The following is a 16,991-nucleotide window of genomic DNA, read 5'->3' on the forward strand; positions in this document are numbered from 1 at the left end:
GAGGGTGCAAGAGATTTTGAGAAAATTGTTTGTGGGGAATACAAACTCACAAATCCAGCTATTATCGGTAGTTGGAAGATGAATGATAACCATCTAGGCCTTGTCACTGATGACTTTATCTATTTGGATGTTGCCTGGGACGTCAAGTTGATCCAATATATGAATTATACCGCAAGGGTGATGAATCTTGATGTGAATGAAGAAATGAAGCGGATAAAACCAATGGGTATTGTAGAATAAGGTTGTGTTCTTTCCCCTTCTTTCCCAACTCACAAACCTCTTTTTTCGTGAGCACGTTTTTTAAATTTCTAAACAGTATTTTTTTTTCAAAAGTTTTATGTAGTAAAGTTGCTTAAAAAAATTATATTAATCTATTTTTCAAGTTTTTAAGCTAATACTTAATTAATCACCATTGGCTTTTATCCCGACGGCGCCCTAACGTCGCCAGTTGGCGCTTCGAAGGAAGAAAACAATACGAGGAGACCACCGATGTCGACGCGCTGCACCAGCCAGCGACGACGCCGGGTTCATAATCATCAACCCTGCGGGAGCTAGCGCTCCATCCCGGGGTCGTCGTCTAGATCACCTTCCTGGCTTCCTCTGCTCATTGCCGCAGCTCGGCGCCGGCGATGTCCAAGCCGCGCGCCACCGGAGCGGCTGCGTGAGGGTCACTGTCCTCGTCCAGCACACGGTGACCAACGTGCGCGAGCAACACCGGAGAGGTTGTGATCGAGCTTGAGGTGACATTGGTGCCAGGAGAATTCAGCTTCGGTCATGCTGCCTCTCGCCTGACGGCCCGTCGAAGAAAGTGCAATATGAATGAGAAAAAGAAAAAGCAATTGCATTGTGAACAGCTACAAATACATATGCAGAAATTGTATAACACCAAAGTTTTCTAGACTGGACCTGCCTTATTTCTGGTGGTGGCATGTGTGCATGAAAATTATCTCATGGTATCCATGAAAGGAATTGTTTGTATATTCTAGGACTTGTGATAGTAAGACCTAGTTCACTCGCATATAATTGCTGTTGACTGGTGCAGTTCAAATCAACTATCTTATCGGTGCACAAATGATGGTAAAAAAAAATCTATCAGATTAAATGATAAACATGCACCATGCCACCATCAGATTAAATCATAAGAGGAACAAATGATATGTCAAGAATAACGGATGCAACTCATGCACAGCATACAATTTCCTGACCTCACAAAGCATGTCTACACGATCTCATGGAGGTGTATCCTGATGCGACAATACGAGTTACAGGGTTAGTAGATTACTGTGAAAATAGATGTTCTACATGCAATGCTACTTCTAACTGAAGGGTCAGTACATCCGGGTCCCTTCTTGATGAACCTTCTGCTATATCCAAAGGTTTCCACCATGAAGTGCACTCAATTCACCCTACATCCCATGACAGTCTTCATAAAAATTACCTGTGAAAAAAAACAAATATAAGTAAATCTTGTATTGGTTAGGAATTCGGTTGTAAAAATATTATAAAAAATATCGCAGTTTAAACTTGTCATCCCTAAAAAAAGCACTTGTCAAAAATATCTCCTACAAAATCATGAAGTTAATTTCTGCATTTTTATAAACCTAATATTGGTTTTGTACAAATACAGTGGCAGCAAGAGAATTTCTGAAGGTCATATCTTTGCAAATAATTAGAAGGCTTCAAAAGAAGCCCTCAAGATTGGTTTGGAAATTTTAGTCAGTAAAAGCAAATCTATTCAAGCTCAAAAAAGAGCAAGAGGACCCATCTCAGGAGGAGCAACTGCACACAGCAGTCAGGACACAACCTAGCTATTTACTAGTGATCTAGTCTTGTAGCTATCAATAATCACCATAATGAGATCTCATCATTGTGTTGTCTCAACTAATTACATAGTTAAACAGAAATAATTCTTGAATTACATCACTGTTGGTGTAAATAATTAAGAAACATGAACAGAAATGAAATGTATACAAATTTATAATCAACGTTGATCGGAAAATAAATCCATGTCATAAGAAACATCTAGCCAAATTTCTCGTTGGTTCAATTTAGCTAGAATTAAATTAATAAGTACTCATAAACAATTAAAATGGTACTAATACTATTTCTGAAAATAAAAAAAAAACTTAAAATTACTGAGAGAGAGAAAACATTGATTTTAGCCCGGCCCAAACTTGTGGCTTCTTTTGCTAGGTACGTGCGGCCCATTTGGCGGCGCCCTACCCCACCGCGGACAGCAACGGCGACGCCCTCCCCCACCATGAGCAAAGGCGGTGGCGGCGCCCTCCCACGGCTTCCCACGGGTGGATCCGATGGCGATAGCCTCTTTGACGCTCCAGTCGCCTCCCCTATATTCCGCACCCATGTGCGACGACCTCCTTTACCGCTACTTCTACGGGTGCTTCTCTCTGAGTCTGAGCAAGAGGCGATTAAAATGTCACTACAAATATGTCATTTTAGATAAATGTCACTACTATTCACGATATCGGCTGTATGCCACTGGAATTTGGGGAAATTAGAATTGTGCCACTCCGTCGAGTTTTCCGTCAGACCCCAGCCGTGGGACTCACATGTCAGTTCCATTTTCTTCTATCCTCGCTCTTCTTTCTTCCCCATGTGCAATTCAAGTTAACGGACTGATAAGAGTATGAGATAAACATTGATTCCGGTTGTAAAAAATAATCGGTACAGAAAACAAGAATAGGAGCCAAGCAAAAATTACCTCAAGTCTATCCACCAACCCAACTCCTGCTTTATTATCTCAGCTCCTCCCTACCACGTGTCAAAAAAAAACTCTTATCTCTCTTACCCCTTCTCTATTCTCTCTCTACCTTATCTCCTACCATCCACACTCCACAGCCATTCTTTCTTCTATCCTTTCTCCCTTCTCACAACACGCAGGAGCGATGGCGTCCTCGGCCTTGGCGAGCAGCAAGCCAGCAACAGCAGCGACGGCGTTGGCGAGCAACAGGTGCGGTGTCCTCGTCCTCCACGAGCAACAGGCAACCGGAGCGGCGGTGGCATCATGTCCTTTGCGAGCAGCGAACAGTGGTGTTGGCGAGCAGTGGGAGCAGCTCTGAGCGGGAGGTGAAGATGGAGATGGTGGGACGATCGGAGGGGGGAGGCGCTCCGGTCGGCCACCAGGTCCACCCCGTCCTCCTCGTTGCGGCGGCCCCCTTCCCTGGCGACGAGCGCGGTTGCGGGTGGCGGTGAGGAGCACGCTCCTCCATCCCCCTCCTTGTGATTTCCTTTTTGTGATGAATGTTTTAAGAGATTTTTTTTTTGCAGTTTTTTCCTCCTTTTGATTTTCCCCTTCCTTGTGATTGAATCTGTGATGAATCGGCTAGCCGACGAGGTGAATTTTGATGAATCGGCTGTGAATCCGTGAGTGCACCCTCCTCGTGGCACACGGCAGCGCGCAGACAAGCCATGACGGCCTGAGGGCAGCGGCATGCTTGGCCTCGGATACGCAGTGGCCCCGGTGATTTAATTCTTGTGATTTAATTTTTTGGGATGATTTTGATTCATTGTTGTTGGATTTGTGATTTTGTGATTCAGTTTCTCTCGTTTCCATGCTTCTTGGCTCAGATGGATCGGATTTGATCTCCTGTATGCGCGTACCGGACGGGAGCGACGCAGTCTCAATCTCACGGACTGATGAACCAAAATTTTGGGAGAGGATCGCACACAGACAAGTGAAAAAAATTGCGTATACGGACGAAAATTAGGTGACGAAAGGAAAATTAAGAATATTTTAATTAGTTAAGATAAATGATTTAAAATTGGCACTGTATACCATGTTTAGAAAATGAATTATATAGCTTAGTGTTTAAGCTGTATACTAGCGGACTGTCTTGACAAACACGGACTAGTGCACCTGACAACCTGCCCACTATGTGATCAAGAGGATGAAACCATCGAGCACATCCTTGTCTCATGTGTCTTCTCTCAGCAAGTTTGGACCTAGATTTTCTTGAAGCTGACCGGTGCTGCCCCTCAACCTTCAGTAACTCGTTTTGCTAAACAGTCGTGGAAAGCTGTCAAGGATGTTCCTAAGGAGCAAAATAAGGGGGTGACTTCATTCATTACCCTAGTTGCTTGCAAAATATGGAAACAGCGTAATGACTTGTGTTTTCAACGGATCAATTCCAAACATCATGGAGGTGTTGCAGGCAGTGTCAACAGAAGCTAAGGCTATGGTGCCTGGCTGGAGCTCTTGCGCTCAAGTTTTCCTTTGTAGGTCACTAACCAAAGGGCACTATTTGCGGATGTGTTTTGGGAAGGGATCACGAGCCCTTGGTTGTATGGGTGATTTGTTTTTCCTTCTTAATGAAATGAAGCGCAGCTCTCATGCGTTTTATTAAAAAAAAAAACCAGCCTAGCCTTTAACCCGTGCATATTTTAACTAAAATTTCTTTAGTGTCCTTTATATGCTACAAAATCGACTCAACAACTTAGTGGTTCCAACAATCAAATCTAACCAAGATACCATGCTAGAGTCGTATATCGGTTCATGTGTTAGGAAAGACTGTATATTTGTAATCAGTACATTTACCATACAGTTGTAGATGTCATAGATGGATAGATTTTTAGTTTTACAGATTAATGTGGGGATATCTAGTTTTCGGCCTCAAAATTTGTGGTCGCTTCCAGGAGAGCCTCCAATTGTTATAAAGAAATATATGATGTAACTGTGAAACAAAATCATGCTATCCCTTAAAAAGGCAGACTAAAATTTCCACTTAAAATTTCCTACATGATAGCTCAAATGTAGATTATAAGTTTATAACTACAGAATTGACCAAGAAATAACATAACTGAGGCTCTGAGCATGGAAATGACGACAGGGACAAGTACATGGCGCTCACCAGGGTGGAGAGATACCTGTTATGAATTGTAGTAACACATTGCCTGTGCCTGAAGAAAATAAGAATCCCTATATTTTCTCCCACTCCCTATGTGGACACCATTTTTAGCCCAATCTTCTCTATGTATCCAAGCATCACGACCAATATCAAGTACGCCCAAAATCTGTACAAGTTAGGGCTTATGAATTTGAAATATAAGAGCGCAAAAAGGGGGAAAATAAAAAGGAGCAAAACAACACTGCACACATTTGCATGCTTTTTACATTAAGAACATGTGGCATAAACTGGCAAAATATAAAGCATTTAAATAATTTAAAGATGGATCCACCTATTTAGTGAGCCTCTTTAAATCTATTATTCTGAAGTTTCCAATTAGATGACATTATTTTATGTTAAGTAAATTGCTTTCTTGCTTTGGATTTCTTCGATTACCATAATCTGTCAAACTTCACCAATGATTTCACCAATATGCTTATATAAGCAAGCAAAAGTATGTTAAGATACGTGGCACAAAAACAAGGGGTATGTCACCTTAACACCTGAAAAACACTTGTTCAGGATTTGTACCAGGTTATCAACTGAATATTCTTTCAGTGGATTTATTCTTTGGCTCATGATGCACACAAGTATGTAGTTAAGATTTGTCTATTTCCCACCTAAGGGGACATTGACACTCCATTTGAGTTTGCCAATGTGTAACATCCTTTCCAATTAAGTGCTAGATATATTTGTATTTCTACTAGATTGATACTACATTACCAGTTACTACTTTTGGGAATAATAAATAAAGCATCATATGACTATAGGAAGGGGAAATGAAGTACATAATCAAATAGTGAGATTAACATATGATCATGTTCATTCCAAAAGTTCCCTTAAAATGAAATGCATTTGAACAATAAGGAAAATGTACTGAAAATATAAATTATCATGTAATATGTAATGATTTCATTAGTTTGTCTTACAAGAAATAGGAGAGCACCAGACTGAAGATAGATGTAACTTACCACACCACCTTTCCATGGGACAAATAATGGATAACTCCTCGACTGTAATACCTATCAATATTAGATGAGATTAATAACAAAGAAATGATGGGCCATGGTTATCACAGCATCTTTAGTGACCATGGCTCTCGAGCGGCCCCTCCTTGGACACCAAGATGCTGTCACAACCATGTGATAGATGGAAATGAACCTATCATAGAATATATTAGTCAGAAATGAACCTATCATAGAACTTGCAAGTTATTTTCAAGAATTGGAGTGTGCATTTGTACTTAAAAACTTGTTCACATTCTTAGTTTGAAAGAACATACCTCTGCTTTCTCTATCGGTTGATTTGATGGAATAGTATTGAGAACCCTGAACAAAACATATGAATTGTTACACACAGCAGCACATTTATAGTCTTTTGAAAAATGACTCCAGTGGCAAACCTTTGTTCTAGAACTGGTGCAAGGCCTGCTGTTGAAGCTGTACCACCAACCTGAAAAGCCACATAAGCACTCCTCTCAACTTACTTTGAATTAACAGTGTTGAAGTATTGACTAAAAAGACGCCTGGTACTTTACCAGCTGAATGCTGCAGAATAGCTTCCTTTGAAGCTCAATACGTCCTGTGGTCAGCAGGTGTTAGAAAAGTTTCAAGATAAGGGGAGCAAAATAATAAGGAAGAGTAAAGACACTACCTGTCGAAAGGATACTACTAACAATGGCTTCTACAAGACCGATGTTATCAAACTTTTTTAATCTGGTGGGAAACATCGGATAATTGTCCCACATACCGAACCCACCATTCCCACTTGAGTAAAGACTGTCACTTGTTTGCCATGTATCTTCTAACATGTCATCATAATCTTGGAACCTGCAGGCAGAAAAACTACTGTAAAGTAATCAAATCCAAACACACAATACCCAAACTACCGAGATGAATCAAAATATTACCAAGATCGAGGAGGTGGGGGGTATTCTTCTGGGACAAGAACCCTTGGATAAAGTAGCCCCATAGGAGGTACCTATTTAATCACAAAAAAGGCATACATAAATCAACTAAGACGAAATAATGAAATGAAGACCAGCATTGTTCTTGGACTGTAGCTCAACTACCTGTGCTAGTATTTGATGATAAACCCAAAAAAGGAAAAAATAAGCACATAAGAGAAAGAGAGGAGTAAATAGTAATGGATTACATTCAGAGCCGATAGCTTTGTTTTCTGATGACCAACTGATTTTTCATGCTCATATGAATGAACAACACTGACAGCATCAAAACTTCCACTCTGTGAAAAAGAAAATGTAGGTTGAGATCATGGTTCAGGTGCGAATTGTCCTTTGAAATATATATGTAATCCCTCATATACGATCTCTTTTGTTTTGTTGTTTAACATAATATAGCTCTGTCCATTTTATTACACTGTTTTCAAACAAGTGAGTACAAGATATGTAACTAGAATCTAAACAAGCAACCAGATCCATTTTTATGTTGAATTTATTTTTGTGCTGTTGGATGATCAACTCATGATAAAGAAAATAAGACTACAGATATGAGTTTGTGTTTACATATTCATGAAAGTTACGGAAAAAGTAAAGGGATGAGCCGAAAACTGACAGGAGACAAGACTAATAGTAACTCATATGATACAAGCTACACAAATATACCACTCGAGCCAAATCACCGACTCATTGTCATTCTAGAGATTTGCACCTAAAGCATAACAGGAATTCTATACCGTGACATTAGAAACCATTATTCAATGCTACTGGTGTTATATTTTTATTGTTCTTTTTTGGTGGTTGTTCTGAAGATGTTGAATTTCAATCTGCTATACACTGGAGATGGAAATGTTAACTGAAGCACACACTACCTCTGCCATCTGTTGCCCTTATAAGAATGAATGCAAATAAGTATAAGCCACTTACTCTTATCTGGCTGTATGACTCTTTTAGTTTGTTGAGCATTAGCATATCTATAGGCTTGTTCACTGGATCAGTTTGGAAGTTTGGCCATGTGCGATGACGACGTTGAACCCAAAGAAGGCATCTAGATATGTCCTACAAAAGAAAAAGGAAAGCAAAGCTGATGTGTAATGTATTAAAAAGAACTCAGACTGCCTTGCCGCAAGGAAGATGATAAGTAAATACTGATTAGACCAACAACAGTGCTATCAAATAATCATGTCATAAATAACTAATTGAAAAGACAATCTCAAATTAGTGCTAACTACAAAACCCCTTTAAAAGCAGGGACAGAAAAACAGAGGCGATCTCAAATTGTACAGGAATTTCCTATATTACTTGACTAAGAAACAAAATTCCCAGATGCGAAAAATTATCTAGATGGTTTCTGGTCATATTTCAAATACCAACTCAATATCCTAATCCATATTTCAGCAGATTTTTCACTGGTTACTGGCAGCAGTGAAAGAAAAACAGAACCAGACTAGACTCGCTGAGAAGTTTTTAATGTCTACTTTTAGTTTCAAACACTGATATCAGACTAAATCGCTACACAGAAACTGCACAAACATATTTTTTGAAATAGGAGCAAATAATAGCTCTAAAAAAGTAAAAACAAAGAATAACAAGTATAGATGGCGTTGTGGATAGCAGCGTTGCACCAGACCATTTAGCATAACAAATTGGAGAAAGAAACACACAAGAAAAAAAAGGAAAACTTGTTAACCAACACTAAACAAAAACAATATAAACCAAAGGCAGAAGCAAACTTAATATCGTAACAAACTTAATGCTAAAGCTTGGTCTTCCTAGTAAATTATTGATGTCTACACAGATTGCATGACCATAGCGATATACTCTAAACAAATGATATAATGTGATACAATACAATGAACACAAACAATGAATTTTCATAGTAATGATAAACTATTAAATAGAATGAACATAAAAGGCGGATTATCCAAAGTAACTAAGATTGGTTGTGTAGGTCAAACAGTATAATTTAGGGCATACATCTCCACCGTATGGAAGCGCCAGGGCTGTGTGGGGTAAAGCAACACCATCCTGCATACATCAAGGAGGACAATATATTGGTACGTAAGCAGTATCTAGAAAGCTAAAGAAAAGCTATTCATATTACGACTTAAGAATACAACCCTCATTTCTCAATGGCTAGTGAAAGACCAAAGAAAATGCTACGGTTATTACCTCAACACAAACTACTTGTGTAATTTGCGCGCCAATGTTGACCACACAAGATGTCGACAAGCCATTTCCAAATGCTGCAGCTAGAGCTTCCTATCAAAGCATATACAGAAGAAATAAGGATGTTCAATGTCTCAACTTGTGGATCATCAAACACATAACTTGGTTGAATGGCTATTCTTCTACAAGCCTTATACAGCCGTGCAAGTAGGAAGTTCCCTAACCTAACCAGTCTCAATTTGTAGTTCCGCATTAGAATCATTAAACCTGTTGTCAGACAATCAGTCAATAACTACTAAAAGAACACAGAAGGTAGAATCCACCAGCTGGTCCCCTAGCTGAGCCAGCGTCAACTTAAGATTTCGAGCACAAAAAACAAGTTAAATCCTAGCTTTTAGATGTGAAATTCTGTCGTTCATATAGCCCAAGAATATGAAACGTTCATGGGTCCCTTATTTTGTGCGCTGGTGAAGTATGGACTGGTTTAAAACCAGAATAATTAGCATCTATAATCAGTGTCAAGCTGGGCTACAAGCAGTACTTTTTGCAGTAGGCTAAGGGCTTAGTTCCACTCTGGGATTGGACCAAACATTGAAATGTTATCTAATGAAGGTACAAGAAAAAACTGTTCAGCAACTATATCTGCTGTGCTAAGAAAATTCCTGCTCTGGCACAAATCTGAACTCTGAAAAGTATCCACATTGCAACCGAAATATCTCAACTGTTTTAACAAGTTGGCCACTCTCTCAGCAGTATATTTAGTTATTAACAAAGACAATAATGCATCAAAGCATAAACACAGGAGCACAACACAATCCATTCAGTGAATACAACCTTCATTGATTAACTCAACAATAACATCAGAATAGTGGAAACCACCCTGTGGCTATTGAAGTGTACAATTCTAAATGATATCCCTTTTTGGAGAATGGTTTTCCAAGTGTACATCCAAGTACTTTCATACCAATTCCAATGTTCCTTAAAAATGATGCAAACTTTCAAAATGACAAAATTCTAGCATCCCATCTTTACAAATTTGTGTCTTGTCACACTTATTGGAGCACTTCAGAGGAATAGATAGTACTGTAGTACATGGAAATCAATTTATATGTGGAGTTTCATTTGTCCCACTTTACAAATGAACGATCCAATTAATTAGGTCTTCCATGTAAAACAGAGTATTCTTACATCCAGAATGTGAAAAGAAAGAAAAATGAAAAATGCCCAGTGATTGGATGCAAAAGCTAACCTGATGTATCACTGCTGTGCTAAAACCCAAATCGCAAAGTACGATTGACAACATTTCCTTGATTTCTGAAATGGAATAAAATAATTAACTTCCTTTGACCAGATAAATCAGCAAAAAGAAAAATCTTGCTCAAAAGTGTTATGCAACACGCATTATACAATATAATTTATAGTAAAAGGGTAAAAACTAAAAACAAACATAAGATAGGGTACATGTCAACTTTGTGGCCAGTATTTTCCTCATCTGTCAATTCAAGACTACTTCAATGCAGAACAGTATTATGAAAGATCATTCCAGATTCTCACTGCCAGTGTCAAGCAGACAGGGCAGAGTTGTGGACTAAATCACAGATAGCACAAGATGCCATCAGAACATGAATATATTGTGTGCTAGTAGATGAGGGCAAAACCACCACCCAGAACTATTTCAGGGTTTATTCACTTTGATCTGATTTTGTAAGTTTAAGCATCATGGTAGTTTGGGGTTAAATAGAATTTTCCTTATCTTTTAAAACTTTTTGCCAACATCTAACTAGAGAATAAAGGAAAAGCATGTGAGACCAAATAGATCCTTTGCTTATAGTGAGAATGTTAAGATCCATCTAAACCCGCAGTAGTGAGACCAGATAGATCCTTTGCTTATAGTTTTAAAATATTTCTGCTAACATTTACTCATTCCGCCCCAAAATATAAACCTATAACTTTTTTACACGGTCTCCAACGAAGAGCTTTGACAAATAATTCCCATCGTAATATATTATGTAACAATTACAAAATAAACATCTTATGAAAGAACTTTCAAATACAAATTTAATAACATCACATGCATAGAACTAAACATATATTACTTCAATTATTATTAGTCAAATGTTGAAATTGTTGATTTTTCCGTTATATTTTGGGACAGGGAGTAACTAGAGCATTAAGGACAAAGGTACAGTATTGGGGACTGCATTAATATCCAAAATGACAAGTCAAAGGAAACATATGTACTTGAAAGAAGAAATACCTCGGTTATCAAATGTCTCTCCTAGAACAAGAATTGCAGAATACAGATGCCGATCTCTTGGATTGATATGCAATTTTTCTGTCAATATCCAGTTCCAAATAGTGCGCAAATCTTCTAAAACCTGCACTTTTTTTAATTAAAAAGATGGTCTAGCATTGTGATACTATGCTGTTCATAAGAAAAAAGAAGGCAGCATACACAGGTTTATGACAAATTCAAAATAAAGAGTTGTCACTTAGTTTTCTCTTTTGGCATACAAAATATCAGCCATCAAATCCAGATTTTAATATTTCTAAAAATTTGATAGCCAGATTTTGTTTTGAACATTTTATATGGTATGTCATTCATAAACAAATACATCACATCAGAGATAAAAACTGAGGAAGAAATAACAGATAATTTGGAATAAATTTTTAACTTTTGAACACAAAATCAACAGTGCCTAAAATTACAATATGGCACTACAAGGCTGTACAAATGCTGCCTTACAAGCAGCATAAACTGATTGATTAATTGTTTTATTAATTATGCAGAAAAAAGAAGAAGAAGAACCAGTAAGTAGGCATGGATACCAGAAAGTGTAAATAATAATTCTAGTGGATTCAGAACGTTAGTATCTCATTCTTTCATCACAATTGTACTTCATCACGTATATTGCTTTTTCAGAAGATGAACCACTTGACCCATTTTGGGTAGGTCTGAGAAATTGGGTGCATGCTAAAGCATCGAACAATATTGGACTTGATTGCAGATCACAAAAAAGAAAAAAAAAAGAAAAAAAGAGAGAAGTGATGAAGGGATATTGAGATCAAAGAAAATACTAACGCTTTGTTTCAACATGTTCCTGATATGTGTTTTAAGATGGAGAAATATAACACCCTAGGTACCATATCCACAAACCTAGAGTGCTACACAGAACACACTAAAACTACTAACTCTTTTTCTTTCAAGACAAAAGAGATTATTTTTCTTGTCTTTGAAACAAAATTTTCTTTTCCTTGAAACAATAGGCGGGACAAGAGTGAATACATCTTTAGAGCATTTGCCAGCAAAGCCAAGTAAGCAGAGCTAGGGCTTACTAGTGGCACTATACTTGCTGAGTTTCAAAGAAAATAAAATGAATCCTTTGTCTTGAAAGAAAAATGTGTTTTTTATTGCAATTTGCTGTGTGTATGTTTTTCTATTTCCATTCTGTAGTTCCATACTATACTTGCTGAGTATATTATACTCACCTGTTTTATTTGGTTTTAGGTATCCAGTATGTATGGGCAGGAAGTAGCACCCCTTATCTCCACAGCTCACAGAATTAAACTAAACTTAGTTCCTTAATATTTGAATAGTTCACATTTGGCTTTGTAATTATTGTTTACTTTTATACTGTGAGAGTTTGTGTGCTATCATGTCTACGGGTTAAGTGATGTTTAATTATTTTTATAAACTGTTTGTCGTGGATGTAATTAAATACAGGGGAGATTCTGCCAAATTTTCTAACAGATTTGTGGATGGCGTCAGCTTTGTTCAATACATTTGAGCAAATCCTTTCTACCGAAGTTGTAATGCAAATCAGTTAATACATTTTTACTTAATAAACAATGTTCCAACAAATATCATGTTCCGTTCCTTACTGATTATCTTGAATGTAACCACAACCTAGCTTAATCATTTGAAATGGCTGTGTTGTCAATTACATCCAGAAGGAGCATTACTATAAGTTTATAACTGAATGAGCCTAAGGAAAATGGCATATAATAATTAAGTCACATACTAATACCTGATGTAATGAATAATCCTGAGAAATATTGAAATGGCCTCTCCTGATCGGGTGACTCAGACAGTATGACTCAGAAGGTGGGATTTTCAAAGCATCCTCTCCAAATATTATTTCTTTATACATGTTTTCTTCAGAATTAGGCTCAGTATCGTCAGGAGTTGATCTTTGCAGGGGATCCACGTCAGCATCCTTGTCAACTGGCCTTTCTGACCAATTTGAGTAGTTCAGCAAAACATTGATATCATAAAATAGTATAGGTAAAACATAGGTTACTTCACTATTGATGCAAAACTGCTCTTCTAATCTCCCTGGAATTAAACAAATCCACTAATACCCATGCTATGCCCAATCCAATAATCTAAAGCAGCTAGACGATACATGCTATGTAAAAAGAATGGGATGCAAATTTCGACTAAGCTTCCACCTTTTCAGATAACAGTTACAATTGTTTCTGAAGTACAATGTCCACATCAATATAGCTACTGCAAAGTTCCAATCCAAATATATCCAATGGGAAAGAAATACCATAACAAAACATAAGAGTTAAATCCAACAAAATAACAGAACTAGCTCGCTCCAAGCTCCAGCTAAACTAGCCACAAATCATAATGCAATGGTCCTACAGAGTACAAAGTTCACTACTGCCATAAGCTCAGGCACAGGCCACAGACATTGATACGCGCATGGCAGCTTGCATAGGATTCTGCCCTCTTCCCTCCTTTCCAACAAATGCGCACACAAATGGTTTGACCCCAAGTTTCTACATTTGAATTTGACTCCAATTGTGTAAACACTGCCCAAATCCAAGTTAACTTCCAATCTGAGGATTACCACCCATTTGGCTGGGGGTGTTCCACATAAGGCATAACAAATGAATTGTAATGTCAAATAAAATAAGCCATATCAAATAACATTCATGTACAACTTCCAAATGGACAAGCATATCTACAGAAACAGTGCCCTAACTTAAAGTATACAATTTAGCTTCAGCTAACGGACAACTATGAAAAGAGAAAACAAAGAATGAAGTGTCCCCATAAAACAAGCAAAATGATCAGACAGTACCAATTGGTGTAGATGATTTAATACTTCTGTCCATTACATCTGTCCATGTGAATTTACTATCATCTTTGTTTTGCTGTGAAGAAAGGGCATCAACACGTCCCATCTGAAGAGGTAAATGCAATGATATCAGCATATAGAAACAACACTAGGATCTTTATTAAACAAAACAAGTTTGGTCTCAAGAACATTGATGTCAAACACTCAAACCATCTAACAGAGCTATACTGCAAAATCGAACAGTTGTAGTCATTTATAGCTACACCCAAAGATGAAAAGATAAAAGTATATTTCAAATTAGACAAAAGAATAATTCAAAAATAATCTATAAATCCAGAAGAGTTGGAGAAAGTGATGAACTAATCAGTTCACTTTGCAATATTTTCAAAGATTCACTGTACAATATAAATGAATGTCACTATCAATTTTCTCTTTTCAACACACCCTATGAGTATTTTATATATTTGATAGCCCCTCAAGTTTTTCATGGATATTGGATATCAAGGATCTATTTGCAAAAACATAGACTTAACATTGAACTAGAATTTTGAGCTTATATTAATTAGTGAAATACAGTGTTTTATTGTGTCAATCCTGAACCATATCTAGGTGAAGTCGACTTACAAGAATAAGCTTCCTGCTATTCTTTAGTTTCTGCCTTCAGCTTAGAGGCAGGAGAGGTATCATTGCTTACAAAGGATAACAAGCAATATCCACTCTATCTCCCCATTTTCTCCCTCTACCAATGCTATTTTTCTTTGTTCACTGAAAAGTGCTAACTCACCCAATCAAGGCACTGATGGGCAAGAAGCAGGATTTCTGTGGCCCACCTGATCATGGCTATGCATTAAGACCAAAGTGCCCGAGCATATCTTTACTCATGAAAAGGAGTTAGTTGTTGTGATGTTTAGTTCCATAACATGTGATCTTTTGTGAATTGATCTACATAGATGTGTGCATGTCATTTTGTTGGGTCCTTTGTAAAGGATTAGAAGATCACATAGTTTACTTAATTGTACATAATGTAACATACATTTGGCTGCTAAGAAAAAAACATCAACACCAAAGACATAATATAATGAGCCCATCTTAAAGCCTTTTTGTTCCATACAAGAGCAAAAGGACATCTGGATCTTGCAATAGGGTGGAACTCGAATTTTTAAACCCAATAATACTGTAGTTGATCCAGTAGGGTGGAACATGTGCTACTATATTCTCAGCAGATTCCTCTAGTTCTGTAGTTCACTCTCATTGCCTATAACCGTACAACCAGATAGATAAGACTTAAAGATCGTGCGTCCTACCTTAGGAGGTAACGCCTGGTTCGCTGAAGGCATTTCTTCATCCAAAAAGGGTATTTTGAGCAGCGATGCAATCTGCAAGTCTATCACCTCATTAGCTCAAGTAGAAACATAATCCAAAAAGAAACAACGCCAAGTGTTTGCTTTTTACAATATCATATGCCCTCTCCCGCTCTGCATTCTGCGATGGAGTTGCATGGCAGTTGAGCATCTGCAAATAAACATGAATGTCGTTCAATTAGGATAAAGATAAATTGCATTGCATCACAAACCTCCCAATATTTGCACCACCTTGTCTCGCACAGAAAGCCTTGGTGTATCATCCTTCCGCTGAGTGATATGTCGAGCAATGCAGTGCGGTATATTGAATGGAACATCCTGACTTGCGAACCCAATGCGCACATTTGAAGATCCTAGAGAACACGGATAATTGATTGGTCAGCTGAAAGCAACTACGAATTGAACTGGCAGCAAAACTGCATCTAGATAAGGCAGGCACCTAGCTGCTGCGAAGATAATTTGTCAGCACACAACCACAAAATTATCACACAAAAATTACTTTACTAATACGGTTGCGCTTTATGCATTTCGTCCAACTACTTCCAACTCTTTCATCCAAAAGAACACATCAACCCATTCGAATCGTCCAAATATTCTCGATATTGGAGGGTGGAAGGCATGAATCTCAAGAAGGACTTGGCCATACGAAATAGCACCCAAAAGAGGAGGGGATGACCAGATTGATATCAGGGGCTAGGGTTTCCGGAGGGGCGCACCTGGGTTGATGACGACGAGGTTGGCGCCGCGCTCGGCCATCAGCTGTGATGGAACCACCGTCTTGAGGTAATCCTGCGATGGAAAATCACTTGTTAGTTAGGGTTTCTCGGGGATTTATGGCTCAAAAGTAGCAGAAAACCCAGTGGAATTTTGGCCGCGATTGAGAGGGGAGAGAAGCCATGGGGAGCCTACCATATTTTCTCCCCGGAGACGGCGTCGCGCGCGTCGGAAGGGAAGGGAAGGGAGCGCCGGAGTCGGAGGCGACAGCCTCGTCGGGGACGCGCTCGTGGTCGCCGGCGGCCGAGCGGCGCTGGGAGTATAGCTGCTAAAATGGGCCGGGGCCCGGCCACGGCACGCCAGCCCGTGGGCCGTGCCGCGCTTGGGCCGTCGGCTCGGGCTGTGGGCCGGCACGCAATGGCCCAAGCACGAGCCGGCCCAGGCGGGAATTTTTTTATTTATACATTTTTTTATTAAAATATTTAAAACATAATTTTTTTTTTCGAAAATTTACAAATCTAATCGCCCGCCGCCCTTTGAGAGGGCGGCAAGGGACCTAAATGCAAAATTTATATTTGTGTTTAAACCCTTTCCATCGGTTTAAATTGCTTAAAAACTAATAATACTTATTCGATACTCTAAATGATTTTGAATGGAGAAGTGATAAACTACAAAGTTATAGATCTCATCAAAATCTACAACTTTTATATAAAGCTTATCTCCATCCAATGTCGTTTGGAATGTTGAGATTTTTTAAAATGTGTTTTATATTTTGTAACGAATATTTGGATATCTA

General features: G+C 38.4%; 1 protein-coding gene across 6 annotated transcripts; it reads right to left on the reverse strand.

Annotated features, from left to right (window-relative positions):
* Positions 1-843: 843 nt before the first annotated feature.
* On the reverse strand, positions 844-16,492 carry LOC127770358 (actin-related protein 9). 6 transcript variants are annotated; one of them, XM_052296033.1, is made up of 21 exons: positions 16,391-16,492; positions 16,198-16,270; positions 15,713-15,834; positions 15,573-15,632; positions 15,425-15,496; positions 14,124-14,226; positions 13,059-13,255; positions 11,288-11,408; positions 10,280-10,344; positions 9,034-9,123; positions 8,839-8,889; positions 7,789-7,920; positions 7,059-7,148; positions 6,814-6,884; positions 6,558-6,733; positions 6,442-6,485; positions 6,307-6,356; positions 6,187-6,232; positions 5,876-5,926; positions 4,885-5,031; positions 844-1,438 (listed from the first exon to the last, which is right to left on the reverse strand). In XM_052296033.1, the coding sequence occupies exons 1-20, from the start codon at positions 16,391-16,393 to the stop codon at positions 4,888-4,890; spliced, it is 1,761 nt and encodes a 586-aa protein (XP_052151993.1). In that variant the 5' UTR covers positions 16,394-16,492; the 3' UTR covers positions 844-1,438; positions 4,885-4,887. The 6 variants fall into 6 exon arrangements, with proteins under 6 accessions (XP_052151993.1, XP_052151989.1, XP_052151988.1 ...); XM_052296029.1 differs by having other exon boundaries at positions 846-1,438; positions 4,869-5,031; positions 13,059-13,264; XM_052296028.1 differs by having other exon boundaries at positions 850-1,438; positions 13,059-13,264.
* Between the last annotated feature and the right edge of the window lie 499 nt (positions 16,493-16,991).

This window comes from Oryza glaberrima, chromosome 4 (assembly GCF_000147395.1).
Source record: "Oryza glaberrima chromosome 4, OglaRS2, whole genome shotgun sequence".
NCBI classification, from domain to species: domain Eukaryota; kingdom Viridiplantae; phylum Streptophyta; class Magnoliopsida; order Poales; family Poaceae; genus Oryza; species Oryza glaberrima.